The sequence below is a fragment of the Lycium ferocissimum genome, chromosome 1 (genome assembly GCF_029784015.1).
Source record: "Lycium ferocissimum isolate CSIRO_LF1 chromosome 1, AGI_CSIRO_Lferr_CH_V1, whole genome shotgun sequence".
Classification (NCBI taxonomy): domain Eukaryota; kingdom Viridiplantae; phylum Streptophyta; class Magnoliopsida; order Solanales; family Solanaceae; genus Lycium; species Lycium ferocissimum.
The window spans coordinates 8502916-8525001 of NC_081342.1; the positions used below are offsets into that span (position 1 = coordinate 8502916).

Genomic DNA, 22086 nt, shown 5'->3' on the forward strand with positions numbered 1-22086 from the left:
TAAGACGTCTGAATATGAATTGCACATCTGAATGATTAAGATATTGTCTTTAGAATTGCACACTGAATAATTAAGACTGTTTATTTTTCAACATCTGAATGTGCTTAGTGTATTTATTTATACGTAATAAATCTATAGTTCAAACAAAGAAGTAACTAATATTAGAAAATAAATATAAATCTAATGAAATAAGATTATTATTTGATAAAAAAATAAAATGAAACATTCATGTTTGCTAGTTGGTGAAGATGCTTTGTAGTGGTGGTGGAGGTGGTTGGTATTGTAGGGGCTGGTGCGATGGCGGCGGTTGATCGTGGTGGTGGTGATTGTGATAGTTGAGTTGATTGATGTTAATAATTGGTAGTGTTGGTGGTGGTGGGTGAAGAATGTGTTGGTTAAGGATGATATTGGTGCTAGTTGGCAGTGGTGCTAGGTATGATGGTAGAAGTGGTTGGTAGTAAGGAGGGTCCAGAAAAAGCCCCGTACGAGCAGTGCGAAACTTAATGAAAAAGCTGGCTCGGTTTGGTTTGATTTGATTTTAATTTTTAAAAAACGATTAACATTTAGTTTGGTTTGGTTTTAAACCAAAAAAATCGAATCAAACCGATCAATACATACATATTTAAAATATTGTGTTTTGTGTGTGTGTGTGTATCTTGCATATTAATTAAAATAATTATCTATCTTCTTTATAATTTTGGTTCATTTTAAGTCCAATACTAATTCATCAAATAATTAGAAAGAAAAGTCTAGCCCATTTCTTGGGTGGTGTTCTTATTCTGTTTCCCCCACTTTCTTAGGGGAATGAAGCTAAGAGTTTTTTTTTTTTTTTTTTTTAAATTTTTTTTTTTTTTTTACAAAGAGATGATGAGGCAAATTTGTGTAGTATTTGCTTGCATTTTCGGTTATGTCTCTACTGCTTGGAGAGGGAATAATAAGAAAATGATTCCATAAGTGTAAGAGTAAGTTTACATATTTAATCCAATTTGGAGTTACTAGTCCCTCAAGCTTGGGGTCATATTAATTCATGATTATCTAGTAATTCAAGGTTAACAACAAAACCTTTGTACGCAACTTGAAGTCTCTAAACGAAAGAAGAAGTTCTTAAAGAAAATTGATAGAGAATGAATGTTTTAGCATAGATGTAAATGTGATACTGTTTTCACCATAGTTGTTGTATCTCATTTTCATTTTTTACACCTCACTTGTATCAATTTCTTTGCATTATAAAATACTTTCTCGAAAACCGCAAAATCCCTGACTCAATATCTTAATGAGTAAGATGTATTTTGATCAAATAAGTGTTTAAATCTTAATGTAAACAAATACACTTAATAGCTTAATTGCAAACAAATGAGATTAATTTTCTAAACCCATCAAATCCCTCCACTCACAACAAAGTACAATTGCTTAAGCACATAGCACAAGTTTTTTATGCATGCATTTACTAAATCCTCCTAAACGCAAAAAAAAAAAAAAAAAAAAATCATTTTAAGTTGCCGGAGTATATTAATTAAATATAAAATTCTGATATACCTATACTTCTCCCATGTTCTCCAACGTTTGGCCCTAAAGAAAGAAAGAAAGAAAGGTGTAGAGAGGTTGATTTTGGTTGAGGGAGAGACAAAATGGATAGGTATCAGAAAGTGGAGAAGCCAAGGGCAGAGGAACCAATTAAGGAGAATGAGATCAGAGTAACAGCACAAGGTCTTATTCGTAATTACATTAGCTATGCCACCACTCTTCTTCAGGTATCTTCTTTTTCCCCTTAATTTCTTCATTTATTGATTGTATTGTCATATGGGGTTATGGAAAGATTTCAACTTTATGATGTTTCTGTTTCTTGCTGTTTTGAGTGTATTATCATATGGGGTTTTGGAAAGATTACAACTTGATGATGTTTTTATTTCATTTCTTCTGTTTCTTGCTTGTTTTGAGTGTATTTCCATATGGGGTTATGGAAAGATTTCAACTTTGTGGTGTTTTTGTTTCATTTCTTCTGTTTATTGCTTGTTTTGAGTGTATTTTCAAGTGGGGTTTTGAAAAGATTTCAACTTTATGATATTTTTGTTTCATTTCTTCTGTTTATTGCTTGTTTTGAGTGTATTTTCATATGGGGTTTTAAAAAGAATACAATTTGTTGATGTTTTTATTTCATTTCTTCTGTTTCCTGCTGCTTTGAGTGTGTTTTCATATGGTGTTTTGGAAAGATTTCAACTTTATGATGTTTTTGTTTCATTACTTCTGTTTCTTGCTTGTTTTGAGTGTATTTCCATATGGGGTTTTAAAAAGATTTCAACTTGATGATGTTTTTATTTCATTTCTTCTGTTTCTTGCTGTTTTGAGAGTGTTTTCATATGGTGTTTTGGAAAGATTTCAGCTTTATGATGTTTTTGTTTCATTTCTTCTGTTTATTGCTTGTTTTGAGTGTATTTTCATATGGGGTTTTAAAAAGATTACAATTTGATGATGTTTTTATTTCATTTCTTCTGTTTCTTGCTTGTTTTGAGTGTAGTTTCATATGGGGTTATGGAAAGATTAGAACTTGATGATGTTTTTGTTTCATTTCTTCTGTTTCTTGCTTGTTTTGAGTGTATTTCCATATGGGGTTGTGAAAAGATTTCAACTTGATGATATTTTTATTTCATTTCTTCCTTTCTTGCTTAGTTTCATAAGGGGTTTTAAAAAGATTACAACTTGATGATGTTTTGTTTCTTTTCTTCTGTTATTTGCTTGTTTTGAGTGTATTTTCATCTGGGGCTATGGAAAGATTACAACTTGATGATGTTTTGTTTCATTTCTTCTGTTTCTTGCTGTTTTGAGTGTATTTTCATATGGGGTTATGGAAAGATTTCAACTTTATGATATTTTGTTTCAGTTTTTGTGGCAGTTTGTTGTGATATTATGTTTTTTTCTGAAATTTGGGGTAAAGAAATGAAGATTTTTCATATTTAAATTTGTTGTATTTCATTTCAAATGTGAAAAATTTTCATTTCAAAAGTGAGGTGAAGAAGATAGAAGGAAGTATTTTTTTTGGCTAATTGAATATGAGCCTAGTTTTTGTTGTTGCTTGTTTTGAGTGTATTTTCATGTGGGATTTTGGAAATATTTCAAATTTATGATGTTTTGTTTCAGTTTTTGTGGCTGTTTATTGGGATGATATATTTGCTCTAAAATTTGGGGGAAAGTAATGAAATTTTATTCACATTTGAATTTGTAATATTTTCATTTTCCTTTAAGTGAAGAAGATAAAAAAGAAGTGTTTTTTTTTTTGGCTATGTTTGTGCCTAATTGAATATGAGCCTAGTTGTTGTTGTTGTGTTGTTTTTTTGCTTGTTTTGAGTGTATTTTCATCTGGGGTTTTGGAAAGATTTCAACTTGATGTTGTTTTGTTTCAATTTTTGTGGCTGTTTGTTGGGATGTTGTGTTTGCTCCAAAAATTGGGGGAAATTATTGAATTTGTAGTATTTTCATTACTCTTTTTCCTTTTCACAATTGAGGTGAAGAAGATAAAAAGAAGCTCTTCTTTTGGCTATGTTTGTGGCTAATTGAATATGAGCCTAGTTGTTGTTGTTGTTGTTGTTGTTTTTTCGCTTGTTTTGAGTGTATTTTCATCTGGAATTTTGAAAAGATTTCAACTTGATGATGTTTTTTTCAGTTATTGTGGATGTTGCTGTTGGGATGATGTTTTTTGCTCTAAAATTTGGGGGAAAATAATGATTTTTTCTTTTTCTTTTTCACATTTGAGTTTGTTGTATTTTCATTACTCTTATTCCTTTTCACTAGTGGGGTGAAAAAGATAAAAAGAAACTCTTTTTTTGGCTATGTTTGTAGCTAATTGAATATGAGCGTAGTTGCTGTTGTTTTTTTGCTTGTTTTGAGTCTATTTTCATCTGGGGTTTTGAAAAGATTTCAGCTTTATGATGTTTTGTTTCTGCTTTTTATGTCTATTTGTTGGGATGTTGTGTTTGCTCTAAAAATTGGGGGGAAATAAAGAAATTTCATTTGAGTTTGTAGTATTTTCATTACTCCCCTTATTCATTCTCATAAGTGAGATGAAGAAGATAAAAAGAAACTTTTTTTGTTTGCTATGTTTGTGTCTAATTGAATTTGAGCCTAGTTTCCTGCTGGGATTTGGAAAAGTTTCAACTTGTGTTGGGTTTTGTTACTTTTTATTTTCTTGCTTCATTCATTCTGTTTCTTGCTTGTTTTGAGTATATTTTCATATGGGGTTTGGAAAGATTTCAGCTTGATGCTGTTTTGATGTTGCTGTTGGGATGTTGTTTTTTCTCTAAAAATTGGGGAAAAGTGATGAAATTTTTTCACATTTGAATTTGTGGTATTTTCCCTATTTTTGTAGAGTTTAATCTTTAGGTGAAGATGGTACAAGAATTTTTGGTTTTGCTATGTATGTCTCAAATTTATGGGGATATTGAAAAGTTTTAGCTTGATGTAAAGTTTTAGCTTGATGTTGGGTTTTTCAGTTTTTTTTTTTTTGGGTAGTATTTTCCATGTTGGGTTTGTTTTGATAAAGGGGACAATCAGTCCCAAATGGTTGAAGAGTGATTTTTTTTGAAGTTTGTAGTAGTTTCCAAATTTCTGTTCTTGCCCTCTAGCTGTGAAAATAACAGAAAAGAAAAGTCATGTATCATTATTACATCCATTTAATCCATTTATCATTTAAGATGGTGTGTAGAGTGGTTGTGTTGAAGAAGACACAATGAAGAGACTTCATTTGTTAAAACCGCAGGTTTTGTTTTGCTTATTGTTGAAGAGCCCATTTAATGAATCCTTTTTCTTTTAATTATGTATTGTTCTTAATATTCATAAACTCAAGTGGATTTTAAGTACTAGGTTAGTGAAAAGTTTAAAGTTGTCTCCATAAAGTTCTTTCTTTTTAGAATTGATTTCTCAAATAAATTTAGGAGAAAAGGTTGAAACTTCATGTATGATGAAAGTTGAAATGAACAGCATGAAATTGCATTCTACTTCATCTCACCTAAGCTTGTGAGTTCTGAATATGGCACGTGGTATTTCTAGGTTGCAAAATTTCAAATTTAGGGCTAGACTTCTCTGATGGTCTAATTTCAAATACAGTAGCTGTTGAAATTCCGGATAATAATAAATAAGACTACTTTCTATGGGTTATTGAGCTCTAAATTGATGTGTAAAAGGAATGTGCAGACTTATTACTTCTAAATGAATCGTAAGAAACAATTCCATGACCAATTGGAATTACTGACAAGCACCAGCCAATGTTGAGCATGTCATTCAGTTTCAATATTTTACAACACCTAGCGGTGGAAAAATACTATCAAAGTTATTAGGCCTTGAAGCAGGTGGTTAGGAATTCCATTCTCTGATTTTCATCAAACAAGTTTGATTGTGTCTGGCTATGTGGCTTCTCAATTGCACACTTGCGTATCTGTAATGCTAGATTTGGGCATGTCCTGCATAAATTAATCTGAATAACCTTTTTGTGAGTCTGTTCCCCTTGTAAACTTGTTTGGTCACACGGATGCTGATCAAGTGAATTAAATCTTGGCTTGTCACTATCGAGCTTATGAGAGAAACTACTCTTATCAATACCTATTTGGAGGCTGCGAAAAATGGCCGGCCTTCATTTATTTATGTTTGCATCAACTATAATCCATGTGTCTATTTTCTTGTTCTGGAAACAATGGTAGTAAAGGGAAGGGAAAGCTCTAGCTAAGTATTAGTAATATTTTTTTTAACTTTTTGGTTAGTGACTTTACACAGCTCCTTTATGCAATTTTCTTGTTATATATTCTTGTTTCGGTGCACAAAGTTTCTTATTTTTTCCTTCTTTCTGCTCAAATTTAAATGCGGTTGAAAGTGTTTGCCTTAAGCCTTAACTCAAATGTTATGAGGTATGTATGTAATAAATGTTATTCTGCATTGCATGATATTTGTTGATATACCTCTACCATCATGTTCAGGACCAACAAACAAAGGAAATTGTTTTGAAGGCAATGGGACAGGCTATCAGTAAAACAGTTGCCATTGCAGAGATTATAAAGGTATTATCAGTGGATATGCCATTTTAATTTGCTAAGCATAGGAGTGGCAGCTGATTTTATTTGCACGATTTGCATGTTTAAAACAGAAGAGAGTTCCTGGGTTGCATCAAGATACATCTATCAGCTCAACTACCATAACTGACGCATATGAGCCCCTTGAAGAGGGTCTACAACCGTAAGTTCAAGTGATTCTTGCTTCTCGTTCCGTCTTATATGTGCTTCAGTTAGGCAGTCGATTTACCTCTATGTATGTTTGAGTAGGTTGGAGATGACTCGCCAGGTCTCGCTAATAACAATTACTTTGTCGACTGCTGAGTTGAATAAAAGCTCTCCTGGGTAAGCTCTACAAATGCTATATCTTTATTTTGAAGGACGGTCGTCCCTTTCCTCTATTTTTTTGAGAATAACATTTAGAATATACATATATTATTCTCTAACATGGGGTGAATGCTGTGTATCTAGCTACCAAGCTCCAGCTCGTTTTGATCAGTCAGGAGCAGAGAATCAACAACTGCAGCAAGCAAAACAAGCCTATGCCCCTTCTGATTTTAATCAAGGTGAATCTGTTAATATATGAGTTAGATTACATATTACCCATAATTTTGCTGCTTTCTTTCCTAATTTTATTTTTGCTTGGTTTTGAAAAGTTCTTTGAGATTTTACACATGGATAATTGGCATTGCGTTTGGCCATTCAGCAATTAGATTTTTCGAGCATGGTCCATAGCAATTGTGAAGTTTATCATTTATGTTTCATGATTGGGGATGAAGCGTAGTTGTTGGTGTTCCTTTACGTTTCGTTGTTACATTGCAAACAATACTTTGCTGCTGTTTCATTCTTACAAAACTTGATGTTCAGATTCTTATGGTATCCGTGGTCGAGGCCGAGGTAGGGGCAGAGGCAGAGGACGGGGAAGGGGACGTGGCAGGGGTGGTTATGGAAACTACTACCAAGGTATTGATTTGTATAAGTTTTCTACATAGCTGATTTCATTTCTCTGTTTCTTTTATGCATAGAGGGGACTGGGGAATAGAAATGGGAAGGGGGATAGAGAGATTCGAATCCATGCCTATTGTGTGCAGTCCTGTATTCTAACAATACATGCTATTTGCAGATGATGGTGGATATTATAATCCAGGTCGAGGCGGTGGATTTGCAGATGATGGTGGATATTATAACCCAGTTCGAGGCGGTGGATTTGCAGATGATGGTGGATACTATAACCCCGGTCGAGGTGGTGGCCGGGGCAGAGGTTGGGGATACCGTGGTAAGTTCCATAATGTTTGAGATTAAGGAAAAAAGTTAAAAAGTGTCAATTTGCTTGTAAAGCAGTAGCATTGTGGTTTAAAGTTGCAGCGAATTTTTTATTTTTGAGGCTTACGAAAGTCATCTTGAATTTTACAATTTTCTTAGACACAAACCTACATTGGGGTGGAGGAGAAATTCGGAAAGTTTACCCGGCACAGATCTCTAGGTTTTCTTGTTATATATGTTTCATGTTACAAAATGGGTCTTCCACAAGTATAGACTTGGTAGATGGAAAATTAGATGTCTTTACAACAACAACATTACCCATTGTAATCCCACAAGTGGGGTCTGGGGAGGGTGGTGTATGCAGCCTTACCCCTACCTTGTGAAAGGTAGAGAGGTTGTTTCCGGTAGACCCTCAGCTCAAGTAAAGCATATCAAAATCAAGTATGGAAAGGAAATACAATAGTGAAGAAGCCATGCTCGCAACAAGTAGATGTCTTTATTTGAACAATATATTTTGGACAAGTGACATCTTTTCCTTAAAATTCTACTGCTAATGTTAAAGGTTGGTTTAGTTCTTCCCTTCCCAGTCAAGGCCAACATAAAAGTAATGACTTTTTGTTTATTTTTTATGTATGTTCTCTTATCTCTTGTCAGCACGTAATTCTATTCCTACATTACCTTGGCCATAACTTCTACTTCCAATTAAAAAGAGAAGAAGCAAAGTACTCCTGCAAATGAAGAATTGACTTCTTTCATCACCAAGGTTGTGGTGGGAAGGATAGGACCTTCCATTCTTAACTAGAGGTCTTGGGTTCGAGCCCTGGGTATGAAATAAAAATCCTAGTAGGAGCGCTTCCTACTTTAATGGCCCTTACGGAGAAACCGGATTAGTCAGGGCACCAATGTGTGTACCGGACACTGGACACTGGGTGGGAAACAAAAGGAAAAAGAAGAATTAGCTTCTTTTACCGCTACCTTATTTAAAAAAAAAATTGTTCTTTACCGGTGTGAATTTATGCTTGAGAAGGTAAGTAGATTATGTATTGAAAATGCAACAACTTGGCACCAAGTTGGTGCTAAGGTAGTACAAGAGATAGTAATCCTTCTGTACAATAACAAAAAGAAGGATATCTGCAAAAAGGTTCTATCTTGTAAAAAGTATGTAATCTAAAAGTTAGACTTGAGAACTGAGACTTTATGCGTTACATCGCTTTACGTTTGACCTTTTTGGTTACTTTCAACAGGCACGGGATACGGAAGGGGCAGAGGTGGAGGCTGGAGTGGTGGCAGAGGTTATAGTCGTGGACGAGGCCGGATGGGTGGTCGGGGAGGAAGGGGTGGCGGAAACCAATATATGCAAGAGTTTACTGTCAGAGGTTAAAACTATAGCTTGGTAGGAAGAAATATTGCATAACCTTTGTTATAGTGTGAAACTCTCTGAGTGAACTTCCATGCAGTTTTGTTTATGTTACTTGGCAAAGGTTTTGTTGTTTTGGTTGGTTTCTTTTGCTTCAGTTGGAGAGCCATTTTGTTGGTTCTTGTTTCCTCATGATTCATTTATTTTGATGTCATGTAATAAGTTTTCATTTTTTCAGTGTACATAGACTGTTTACTTCGCTTTCCTTTCATATTAGTAATTCATTTAGATCTTTGTCGACTCTCTAGTAAATAGAACGTGAAAATATAGTTCAAAGATACTTTTTCCTTCAAGTTGGATGTGGAATGTATATTTAATTAGAAATTTCAAGTATGAGCTTCTGGGAATGGAGAATCCATGAGAGTTATACTTCCGTCTGTGGATCTACACGATACGAATTTGGTTAATTGGGTAGTGCCTTTTAGATACCATATGGTTAAATCAAAAGAATTGTCTCATATTTCATAATTAGTTAGTGTCAAAATAATATTGACGAACCTTTTTGATACATGTAAAGTTTCACGGGTAGTACTTATTATCTACAGTATTACACGAAACTAACTCTTTAGTCTATTTAAGTTTTCTTGGATTACATTTTGAAAGGAAGAATTTAAAAAGTAGAATAGTCAATATCTTTCCGTGGGGTATCCCAAAGAAATGCTAAACGATGTTATCTAATAGTCCGTAGGACGCGACCCAAATTCGAGAAAAGGCCATAAATAGTCCCTTATCTATAAGAGTAGGTCTAAAAATGATTCCTTAACTATATACTTATCAGTTTTAGTCCTTTAACTATCCAAAAATTTATCAAATTTGATCTCCATCTATTTTTTTTATACAAACAACATATAAACTCATAAACCTTCGTGAGATTAATCGTTAAATCATTCCTCAGACCTATATTTCTCTCTCCCTGCTTCTTTTTCCTCAAGTTCATTCTATAAACTCAACTTTTTTCCTCAAGTTCTCTCTCGCGTTTCGTAACCGACGGACTGCGTCGGTTAAAACCGACCCAGTCTGTAGGTTTTGTTAAAAAAAAAAAAAAAATTAAAAAAACTGGCGGTCTCATGTCGGTTTTTTTTAATTTTTTTTTTTTATGAAAATTAAAGAATGAAATGTAGGAACTTGGAGTCAAACCCGCGTATGTTCCTTGGCATTAAAGGGCTTTACTACTAGACCATTGATATTTTTTGTTCATATACTTACATTGATTTAATTTATACTGTTTTTTCGCTCTAAAAATCGACGGACTCCGTCTCCGCCGATTTTTTTATTAAAAAATAAAAATAAAAAACCGACGGACTATTTTAGAAAATAATATAACAAATAATTATATTTTTTTGCGCATTTTTGTGCAAAAAATAATCGACGCAGTCCGTCGGTTTTCTTAAAAAAAAAGATTTAAAAAAATTATTGAAAAAAAACGACAAAATCTGTTAGTCTTTCCGTTGGTTTTTTCCATCGGTTTTTTTCCATCGATTTTTACCAGTTTTTTAGTAGTGTTTGAGAAGAATGGTTACAGAAATTTTGTGCACAGTTTGTCTTTTTTTTGAATTTTAGAGACTCTAGAGCGACACCGGAAGCTTTAATGCTCTTTTTTTTTAATTTTTTTTTAACAAGAGGAACTTGAGGAAAAAAAAAGCGGAGAGAGAAATATAGGTACGAGGAATAGTTTAATGATTAATCTCTACGAAGGCGTTTATGAATAGACAAACCATATAAAAAATAGACGGAGACCAAATTTGATAAGTTTTTAGATAGTTAAAGGACTAAAATCGGTAAGTGTATAGTTAAGGGACCATTTTAGACCTACGCTCATAGATAAGGGACTATTTATGACCTTTTCTCACCCAAATTCAGTCAGATCATATTTTTTGTAATGTACTGTACGTTTTTCACTTTTTTGAGGTAAGAAAGAATCTCAACAATCTGTGGCTGAAACCTATTAAATTCTCCTTTTTGGCAATATATTAGAAACTCAATGACGTTATCTTTGTTCTTTCTCTTCCCAAAAATTACGATTTTTTATTTTTATTTTTAAATAACATTGAAAAGTAGTTATGTAAAGGAAGTAATAAATGGGGGAAAAGTATAATAACTGCCTCGCCTCTAACGTACCAGACGAGACTCTAACTTTACCTTTTAAAACATATAAAAACTACAGAATAAATGCAGGTAATTAGTCAAACATATTAAATAAAGAATATTTTCCACTCATTTATTCAACATATGATAATCACTAAAAATCTTCGTTTAGTGATTAATAAATCAAACGTGAAGGTGTTAAAGTCCAACAAATCTCTAGGTCAATCCCATTAATGAAGTAGTAGTAAACTGCTTGCGTAATTTGCAATTTAGAAATTAGAAAACTACTCCCTCCGTTCATTTTTACTTGTCCGGTTTGGATTTCGCACATTGAGAAATAATAATTGATATGGATCTTTTACCACAATATCCATATTAGTCGATGTTTGTTCGCGATAAATTTTGCTAGCAGAAAATAAATAACTGCAATCATAAAACAAATGTGAGAAAAAAATCATTTTATTGATTATGTTGTGAGTGCCACTCTGGATGTATCCCTTGATTCTAATCTCCGTGTTGTTCGCCTTGATTTGAGGGCCAATGTAGCGTCTTTCTAGAATGAAGGATGAACTTCTGTTGATGTGTTGAATTTTGGAAGAACTTTGAGCAAAGACTTTGGATTGTTCTTGAGGGAAGACGTCTCTCGAACTCTCCTTCTTGTTGAAGATCTCTGGAGAAGACTAATGTGGATGTCCTTGCTCTCCTTTGCCTCCAGTCAAGATGCTATGCAACTTTCAAGATGTTTTCAAAATAGGATACGTGACCCCTTTATATACGTGTGAGCTAGAGCTTGGGGGTATTTTAAGTCATGTATTTTTTACTTAAATAATTAATCCGACTTTATTAACCAAAATTTGACTTGATCAACATGAAATTAGAACTTAATCCAAATTTTGTATGGATTAATTCAATTAAAATTTCGATGTCTATAGATGCCGCCTACTTCAAGACTTGTCGAGGTGGAGGTTTTCCGAAATTGTAGACAAGACTTGAAGTACCCATGAAGATCACTTTTTTTTTTTTTTTTGGCTTTGTCTTTGTACAAAACTTCTTTCGACAACTTTCTTGAATTGTGGCTTGAAAGTTAATGTTACTTGAATTTGAGAACAACCAAAAAGATACGCAAAACTCTTCCTTCAATTTTGGGGATGAGTTTATTGCATCAATTTTTCTTGATCAATAGTCAAAGACCAACATTGTATTATAACTCCATATTGTAAAGAGATCCTTCCACATAGTTTTCATGTAGAGGCATAATCATTCAAGTGTAAACTTGGTAAGAAATTGATTTGATAGACATGCCAATTTTTCTTTCCTGGTTTAATTTGCAAAGAATCCTTCCTTCTTGGAGTAACCTTAATTCATAGCCAAAATTAATGACCCAAAGTCATTCAAATGTAAGTACATGAATTTGAGATTCTTTTTCCTTAAATTGTTGGTTCATCTTTCTTATGGTCCAAAAGAATAGATGATTCTTTTCCTTAAATTGTTATTTCATCTTTCCATATGGTGCAAAAGAATATACGATTCTTTTCCTTAAATTGTTGGTTCATCTTTCCATATGGTGCAAAAGAATATTTCCTTTTTATATTTTACTACAACCTGCCATGTATAGGATTGGAAATTCTTGATGAAAATCTCTATATAAGCATTTCCCATGTACAATGGATTCACCAAAGAATTTTGTCTTTCTTTTCTTCCCTTTTTTTTTTTCACAACATTCATCTCTATTTTTTCCTCATATTTTACAGCTTTGCTCGTCCGTGATAAAACATGGATATCTTGAAGTTGAAGTGTCAGAAACACGAGAGGCTTGAACCAGTAGAAACTAGACTTCGGAGGCTACGACATATTCATAAATCAAAGCAAAACTCTTTCCGGATTGACAGGAATCAATTTTTAAAGTTGGGCTCCAGATCTGCATTTTCTTCTGACAGTTTGGCGCGGTCTCACCAAAGCATACGTATATTGGTGTAGGAGCGTCCAAATGACAAAAGGCTTGATTCTGAAGATGATACACTTGTAGAACTATGACATATCCAAAAATCACCATCAAACTCCTTTTGGATTGACTGGAATTGATTTTCGAAGTTGGTCTTCAGATCTGGCGGTTCTTTGACAGTTTTGTGTAGTCGTACCAAACCCGTAGCTTGGTGTATGATTGTACAAATGATAAGGGGATTGATTCGGAAGATGTTACACTCGTATTAATACAACATATACAAAAATTAAAGCGAAAATCCTTTTGGATTGACGACAATTAATTTTTAAAGTTGAGCTACAAATCTGCGTTTTTGTTTCTCAGCGCCGTGCAGTCTCACAGAAAACTCCGTATCTTGAGATTGGAGTGTGCAAATGACGAGCGGATTAGTGAGATTGACACTTGGCATAGTCTTTTCCAACCTTGACGAGAAAATTGATGGTGTATCTCCCTCTTTAACTTGGCGAGAGAGGCACTTGAAGTACCCTATTTTTTTGCAGCTATGATGAACATGAACTAAGTAGATATGCCCCCAGACAAAGTGTGTAGACCTAGTGATGCACCAAGATCCATCTACTATGAAGAAGTTGATGTAAGAAGAACGTCATGAAAAATCGCTCCATCCTTCAAAGTTGTAGAAGCTTGTCTTTAGATTCTCCAAGCATGTGAAAAACAGTAGAGGAAACTTCATGCAAGCAACTTTTCTTTGGCTCCGCATTGAAGGGATGAGTTTATTTTACTCATGGATCGCACTTAGAAGTGAATTTAAATTGCCCAAGTACCGCAAGAGGGATCAAGTCATTACGTAGTTCGAAAGAGTATTTTATTTGAGTTTTTTTTCTTGTATGCAGCTTATACTGCGGCATCATGGAGTGTCAAACGTGCGCTTAAGCTCGGGTAAATGATCTTAGAAACTTGCAGTTTAGGCTCGTGCGGTGAGGAGCATTGTGATGTGCAGTTTAAGCTTGTGCAACTAGGAGCAGGTTGGGAAAAAACTCCAATAGTGTAACTGGATTTCGAGCCCTTCGTGATGAAGAATTGTTGCACCAACTCTTGACGTCGAAATTTATACTTTTTCATATTTGCAGATGATTTGTAGTTGCTTTTGCCTTTGGGATTTGGCGCTTTAAAGATTTTTTATTCTTATGTCTTTTGTGAGAAACCAATGTCCAAGTTTCACGATCCTTTTTGTCAGAGTGGCCATCCACTTTGCAAGTATTTGGAGTTTCCTTTAATGCGAGAACTTCAACTGGTTCAGAGCTCTCAAATTGCAGCATGATCGTTCCTTCTTCAATTTTTGAAGATGCATTAAAAGGCCTACATCTTTGAGTTTCTTGCACCAAACTCTTCTTGTTGTAAAGATAAGCACTAGTATGATTTGCCTCGACAATGTCTTCATCGTCAATGATTAATTTTACCATCTCTAACCAACGTCATGATATTGTCTTTCAAAGATGATTTTTTTTTATTGGATGACTGATGATGCGATGAAATTTGCAATACTTGGGATCATTGACTTTGTTAGCTTCGTTGGGTTGCTTTGATGGAGGAATTTCAATGACCTTCTTGGTCAAAGAACTCATCAAGAATTGAAGGGACATCGGAGTTAGGAAAAGGATACACTTTTGCTTTTAACTCCTTCAACGTTGGATGACGTTTTTCTTCTGGAAGATGTTGACTTGCAACTTTTTCCTTCATTTTTTGTTTAGCGGCGACTTTTAGTGATATTGCTTCTACCATTATGTTTTCTTCAGTTTGATGCTTTGATGGTCGCTTGAATTCTCTCTTCTTTTCTAGGATCGAAAACATATGAGGTCTTTCCATGGTTCGCAATGCTCAACTCCATGTCATATGCACATGTTACCAATTCTTCAAATATTCGTGGCTTAAGTACTTGGAGAATGTGGCCCCAATTCACTCTTTGGATACACATTTCAACAACAGACATTTCTGAGAGACGATCTTTGCAGTCCAAACTCAATGCTCGCCAGATTGATGTAGTCAATCACTGGTTTATCCTTCTGTTGCTTGGTGGACATCAACTCTATCATGCTTACCATTTGACGAGTGTTGTAGAAGCGATTGAGGAACTCCTTTTCAAGTTGCTCCCAATTATCAATTGATTCCCGTAGAGATCGGTGTACAAATCAAAGGCATTTCCCTTCAGCGAGAGAACAAATGTTTAACAAGCAGATCGCCATGTGTACCCGCATTGCTACAAGTCTCCACAAAATGTACAACATGTTGTCTTGAGTTTCCTTTGCCGTCGAATTGTTGCAACTTTGGCGGTTGATATCCAATCAAAGATAGGAAGGCAATCAATTCTCGTGGTATATGGTTTAAAATAGTACAATGAGCTTTGTGATGGTCCACCATACTGAGCCCTAATGGTGTTTGTTATCATGTCTTCTAGTTGTTGAATAGACAACGTCGCAACTGAAGCAACTTCGTATTGACTTTGAGCGTTAGGAAACTTGGTAGTAGATTCAACCTCCTTTTCTTGTGGTGTTAGGATGTGACTTGACTAGCCAGGGCTGTAGAGTTCCATCTTGTTCATCAATTAGGCTATTTGAAGATCTTTGTCCTCCGAGGATTTCTTCAACGCTTCAATAGTTTGCATCATCGTTGCGAGTTATTCCTATGTGTTGGTCGCATTGGTCATCATGGCACTCTCCAAGCCAGAAGTTGAAAAATCCACCAAGTCCTCGGACTCTCAGAAGTTAGAGCATGCTTGAGAAACTTCTCCGGACGACGAAAATGAGGTGTTGCCCCCAGATCTTGTAGTTATCATTGTCGGTTTGTTCTTGTCTAATGTCTCCAAGGAGATGAAACACTTCGATCCCTCCAAACCACCAGTTTTGAACATGCTACGACTCATTGGGCAAGTAACAACAATAACACTTGTGGATGGAACATCAAAGTTTTTCTCTGATGCCATCACAAAGAATAGATCACAGAATTTGCAGATTTGATTTTGGAGATAAAGAGATGAAGGGCAGAGTTGTCTTATCAAGTATGCCAAAAATGTACGTCGCGATAAATTTTGCTAGCAGAAAATAAATAACTGCAATCATAAAACAAATGTGAGAAAAAAATCATTTTATTGATTATGTTGTGAGTACAACTCTGGATGTATCCCTTGATTCTAATCTCCGTGTTGTTTGCCTTGATTCGAGGACTAATGTATAATGTCTCCAAGGAGATGAAACACTTCGATCCCTCCAAACCACTAGCTTTGAACATGCTACGAGTCATTGGGCAAGCAACAACAATAGCACTTGTGGATGGAACATCAAAGTTTTTCTCTGAGGCCATCACAACAATAGATCTCAGAATTTGCAGATTTGATTTTAGAGATAAAGAGATGAAGGGCAGAGTTGTCCTACTGGGCGTGCCAAAAATCTGTTCGCGATAAATTTTGCTAGCGTAAAAATAAATAACTGCAATCATAAAACAAATGTGAGAAAAAATCATTTTATTGATTATGTTGTGAGTACAACTCTGGATGTATCCCTTGATTCTAATCTCCATGTTGTTCGCCTTGATTCGAGGACTAATGTAGCTTCTTTCTCGAATGAAGAATGAACTTCTGTTGATGTGTTGAATTTTGGAAGAACTTTAAGCAGTATTTTGGATTGTTCTTGAGGGAAGACGTCTCTCGAACTCTCATTCTTGTTGAAGACCTTTGGAGAAGATTAATGTGGATGTCCTTGCTCTCCTTTGCCTCTAGTCTTCAAAATGAGATATGTGACCCTTTTATATAGGTGTGAGCTAGAGCTTGGGGGGTAATTTGATCTCCAAGTAATTCTAGCGGGTCTTGGGCTTCTCTTGTCAAGTTAATGGGCCAATCCAAATGTAATTTGGATTTCATTCAAGTTATATATTTTTGACTTAAATAATTATTCTGACTTTATTAACCAAAATTTGACTTGTCAACATGAACTTAGAACTTAATCCAAATTTTAAATGGATTAATTCAATTAAAATTTCAATGTCTACAATGTTTAATCTTAGGTCTTGGAAAAGAAATTGAAGAATAAATAATTAATATTAAGGGTAAAATATGAAAAATTCTCTTGATACGTCAACAGTGACAAATAAAAGCATAATTTTAGTAGATAGTAAATAAGTAAAAGTAAACGGAAAGGTAAACTGCGTAATTTGCAATTTAGAAAGCTGCAATTAAGAACCTAAGAAGACGAAAAGGGCAAAAGTCTATCCTCTAGAAATCAGGCCCAATATAGAAAAGCAAACTGACACGTGTCAAGATTATATACGTGGTGAACAAACCTGTCGGAAAAGCCAACAAACAAATGAACCTAGATAATATTTCGTCTAGGTTCATTTTTACACTGTGATCCAACATTTAGCATGTTAAAAGCTTCTTCTTTGTTCATTATGTTCCTCTCAATTTGCAGAAAAAATTCTTCAATTACCCTTTTATGTATACACCCAAAAAAGATCTAGTTATTTGATACATCATTTGTTTTTATAAAAGAAGAGGTAATTGTTAAGTACTTCAACTAAGATGATGAAGAACAACAATATTGGTTGCACAAAGAAAGGAGAGAAGCAGCAATTATTAGAGTCTAATTATCATGTTATTCATAAGCTTCCTCCTGGTGATAGTCCCTATGTTAGAGCCAAATATGCACAGGTAATTAATTCATTATATTCTTTCCGTTTCAATTTGTTTGTCTGATTTTGACTTGACACAAAGTTTAAAAATATAAAAATGACTTTTAAATCTTATAGTCTTAAAATAAAGATAATATGTAGAATTTGCTAAAATGTCCTTTAATTTTGTGGTGCCACGTAAGGAAAGTAAAACAAACAAATTGAAACGATGGAGTAATTAATTTGCTACTACCAGTTAATTAATTAGTTTGTCCTTTCCAGTGTCCTTAGATCTTCTGTATGGCTTTTAATTAGTTAACATTTCAGGCAGCTATTATTCTTTCTTCAGTTGTTGAATTTTCGTTAAAACGGTGGTTCATGTAAATTCATTTATGTGCACATAAATTCCTCAGGTGATTGTCCATTAATTTTAACTACTGGTGTTAATAGGAGACCAAAAATGCTTAGTTCTGATAAATTTGAAGGATTTAATATGCATAAAGGTATATTTACAGGACAACTTATGCCTGCAAACTTAAGAGGCCATTTATGTCATTTTCTACTAGTAATTTTCATATAGGAGTTATTATGGGGTAATAGTAAAACGTGAGTGATTTTTATTGGTATAAAACAAAAGTAACTTTACTAAATCATTTCTATAAGTCTATTAACTAAGATGACCATCCAATGAATGAGCTCTGATTTTTTTGTATTTATTTGCTTTCATGATTCTTATACGCAAGCTGGAAATTAACTCCGAAATTTGCTTAGCCTAATGTTCTTAAACTTGAACTTTCTCCTAGTTTAGCTTATTGATCTCCCATATAAATGGCGGAATGGCCTAGGAGACCCTTGTACCTGTTCTGGTTTGTCATCTTGGTTCCCTTATCTTAATCCACTAACAATATAAATAAGGGAAAAGGGTCAAAAATACCCCTCTACTTTGGAAAAATTTAAAAATATCACTCGCCTTATTTTGGGTCAAAAATATCCCTCCCATCCTTAAAGTTTTCAAATATATCCCTGTCTTGACAGAAATTATTCCCCAAAATAACTCGAAATCATTTTCTAAACCCGCTCCATCATTTAAACCCGACCCAACTAAATAATAACCTATAAGATCCCCTTATTCCCCCAATACGTAGGTTTGAAATTTGAGGGAATTGGGGGAATAAGGGGATCTTATGGGTTATTATTTAGTTGGATCGGGTTTAAATGATGGAGCGGGTTTAGAAAATGATTTCGGGTTATTTTGGGGGATAATTTCCGTCAAGACAGGGGTATATTTGAAAATTTTAAGGATGGGAGGGGTATTTTTGACCCAAAATAAGTTCGGAGGATATTTTTAGCTCTTTTTTCAAAGTAGAGGGGTATTTTTGACCCTTTTCCCTATAAATAATATTTTTACAAAATCAACGCAATTTTATTTTTCAGGTTACTAATTTCGTTAAGTACAAGTTACCGTTAAAATGACATGTTAGGTAATTACAAGTAAAGACATATGAACGGTAACCTGGTAAAAATGATAATTAACATACTAAGTATAAGTTTGATAAGTGTAAAAATTTCTAAGTACTGCCATTGATACTAATTTATCATGCATGTTACTTGCAGCTAGTGGAGAAAGATCCAGAGGGTGCTATAGTTCTATTTTGGAAGGCGATTAATGCAGGAGATAGAGTGGATAGCGCATTGAAAGACATGGCAGTGGTTATGAAACAACAAGATCGTGCTGAAGAAGCTATTGAAGCTATAAAGTCCTTTAGAGACCGATGCTCCAAACAAGCACAAGAATCGTTAGACAATGTCCTCATCGATTTATACAAGGTAACGAAACACACACTAGTTGTTGATTGTGAAAAAAAAAAAAAGACCTTTAGTTTTCTTTTTCAAACAATTGCATGAGCTGGTGGGAAATGATTTCTATTTGTTGCCGTTTTTCTGTCTTGATGATGATGTGAAATGAGCTTAGATGAAGAAGTGAGGATTCATATAGCTGATCCCAACTTGTTTGAGACTGAGTTGTTGTTGTTGTTGTCATTTCTCTAGTCTTAAGTTGCTAAAATCCAATAGAGAAGTTGCCTTTAGCTTTGAATGTGTTAAAGAGAATATGGACATCTAGTTAGCAGCCAATTTTATGTGTTTGTCACAGTTTGATGAACTGGAAAAAGGAATAAAAGAGCCGATAAGTCCATTATTCTGCATCCTTTTTTGTTAAGCAAGGAAGTCTATGAAACAAGATCTTTTCCTATCCGTCTAAGCTTTGGGGGCGCACTTTTAGACCGAATAAAGCCGTAGTATTAGAAGCATTTGTCGAAAATTATCCTTTATTCTCCTTAGATATCTTATTCAATTAACACTTCACTAATTGGAATAGTAGTATAGATTTGAAAGAAGAAAAACATAAATGATCGACTTCTTGTTCTTCTAGAACAGTGAACATTCTCAGACAACTTCAGTTTGCTAAAAAGGCTAATATTTGGGACCGGAGGTAGTATTGTTTTTCTTTTCCTATTCCTAGTAATGTTAACGGTTAGTTTGAAGATAGAGTGTTTTTTTGGGCAAGAGTTTTCTCTTGGAGTGTTTTTTTGGGCAAGAGTTTTCTCTTGGTCAATGCACTGATTGATTTGATGACGAATGTCTCAGAAATGCGGAAAATTAGAGGAGCAGATTGAACTGCTGAAGCAGAAGCTACGAATGATTTACCAAGGAGAAGCGTTTAATGGTAAACCTACAAAGACAGCTCGTTCCCATGGAAGAAAGTTCCAAGTTACTATCAAGCAAGAGACCTCCAGAATACTGGTACTTTCAACTATGCCCTGTTTTCGCAAGACTTTTTACTTTTTTAACATTGAGAAAATGAAAGAATTCACCTAGAAGATTACTAAATGTAATTGTCTAATGGAGAATCAAAAACCTGTAAAATAAGATATGTTACCTACTACAACAGGTAAAATACATTGTAGTGCAAATATTCTTTTGACTGTCGGGATATATAAGTTAAGTCCTTTTCATATGGGCAAAGCAATGCCCCAGAGAAATGTGTGCTTCCAACAATTTAGCCCTAAGTCAATCGAGCGAAAAGAGATCAATTATGTGAGTCTCAACTTTGAGGAGTTGGATTAACGTCGACGCTGTTGTATATTTGATACTGAAATTAGTTGTTTTAATTGAAATATGATTATCGAAGTATTATATTCACATATGTTTTGGTATATCCTTATTATTTATAAACTGGGTGCTTCACTTCAATGAAGTGTCTGCTTCACCTCTCGCTTTTCACTTCAAGCCCCATGAACCTTGTCGATGATATAATTTTCATTTTCGCTTTTAAATATTGTGTTCTAGTCTTTGACAGTTCTCCTACATGGATCATTGTGTAGGGTAATTTGGGTTGGGCATACATGCAACAAACCAACTATGCAGCTGCTGAAGTTGTTTATCGCAAAGCTCAACAAATTGACCCTGATGCCAATAAGGCATGCAATCTATCCACGTGTCTACTAAAACAAGCGCGATATATTGAAGCAAGATCGGTCCTTGAAGACGTTTTACAAGGTAAAATCTTTGGCTCGGATGATCCTAAATCAAAGATTCGCGTAGAAGAACTGTTGAAAGAATTGGAGCCATTTGTATCACTTGGATACACTTCCCCTTCTCCCCAATTGAACTTAGAAGATGCATTTCTTGAGGGTCTTGATCAGTTGATAAACCAGTATGCCCCGTTTCGATCGAGGCGACTTCCCATCTTTGAAGAAATTTCACCATGTAGAGATCAATTGGCTTGTTGATCTTTCACGTTTGAGTAGAATCATACTTGTTAGTGTAGAATAGGCAATTTTAGTTTAGATAATTTGACATCAGCTGTTCTTTGTGTCAAATGCTAGTTGAGATGCACATATGTGTTTCTGTCACATACATGGTGTTATGCCAATTTGAATACGTTTCTTGCACAGTTTTGATTTGCTTTTGTGTTGGGAAGGCTGGATGGTGGTATATATTTTTGCAAAGAGTGATTATATTCCTTGTAGAATGAGTTCATTTCTGATTGTAACTAGATGAAGGACCTCTTTGATGAGCGTTTATAGTCAATTTTCATATGCTGAAACTTGAAAGAACATCATTTCTCTTCACTTTTAACACCTTCTGGAAAAGGATAAAACAGAACTGATGGTCCATTCCAGTAGACGTTTTCTAACAACTTTGTCTGATCGCTCGTTCAAGGTAATGCTGCATACAATAGCAACGTGGTCCATCCCTTTCTAGAACGTTAGACCGAAACATTTCTGCTTATCCTTTGCAATATTTGAAATTGAGAGACACAATTCCTTCCGATAAATGTCATATTTATATGCATCATTGGATTCTTTCTAATGCCAATTATATTTCATGTTTGGTCTCCACTGACATGCTGCAATTGAAAAAAAATGCTAACTAGAAATAGAAAGTGCTCCAGAAGGCGTCGGCTAGCTTCTTACTAACAACAACTAGGTGCTAACACTCAATTAGTAATGCTTGCTTAGAGGGAGTTGGTTCCGCCTCCGGCTGAGGAGGGAAATTCAAATCGATAAGCAATCGCCTCGAAGAGCTTGAGGAGCTCGAAGCTCCGGATGAACACATCATGCCAATCCTAACTCCTAATTGGTGTAATATATTTGCATATTTGAATCGCCTGGAGAGGGAATAGATCT

General features: G+C 34.7%; 2 protein-coding genes across 4 annotated transcripts; both read left to right on the forward strand.

Moving 5' to 3' along the window:
• The first annotated feature begins 1530 nt into the window (after window positions 1-1530).
• Window positions 1531-8894, forward strand: LOC132046391 (uncharacterized). Of its 2 annotated transcripts, none has more exons than XM_059437024.1 (8): window positions 1531-1751; window positions 5961-6041; window positions 6131-6216; window positions 6303-6377; window positions 6504-6598; window positions 6900-6995; window positions 7156-7308; window positions 8540-8894. In XM_059437024.1, exons 1-8 carry the CDS (start codon window positions 1629-1631, stop codon window positions 8674-8676), a joined length of 846 nt encoding a protein of 281 aa, XP_059293007.1. In that variant the 5' UTR covers window positions 1531-1628; the 3' UTR covers window positions 8677-8894. The 2 variants fall into 2 exon arrangements, with proteins under 2 accessions (XP_059293007.1, XP_059292999.1); XM_059437016.1 differs by having other exon boundaries at window positions 1533-1751; window positions 6128-6216.
• Window positions 8895-17120: 8226 nt separating this feature from the next.
• LOC132046425 (protein SULFUR DEFICIENCY-INDUCED 2) lies at window positions 17121-21428 on the forward strand. 2 transcript variants are annotated; one of them, XM_059437062.1, is made up of 5 exons: window positions 17121-17268; window positions 17303-17435; window positions 19010-19222; window positions 20042-20197; window positions 20779-21428. In XM_059437062.1, exons 2-5 carry the CDS (start codon window positions 17307-17309, stop codon window positions 21184-21186), a joined length of 906 nt encoding a protein of 301 aa, XP_059293045.1. In that variant the 5' UTR covers window positions 17121-17268; window positions 17303-17306; the 3' UTR covers window positions 21187-21428. The 2 variants fall into 2 exon arrangements, with proteins under 2 accessions (XP_059293045.1, XP_059293036.1); XM_059437053.1 differs by having other exon boundaries at window positions 17156-17435.
• The last annotated feature ends 658 nt before the right edge of the window (window positions 21429-22086 follow it).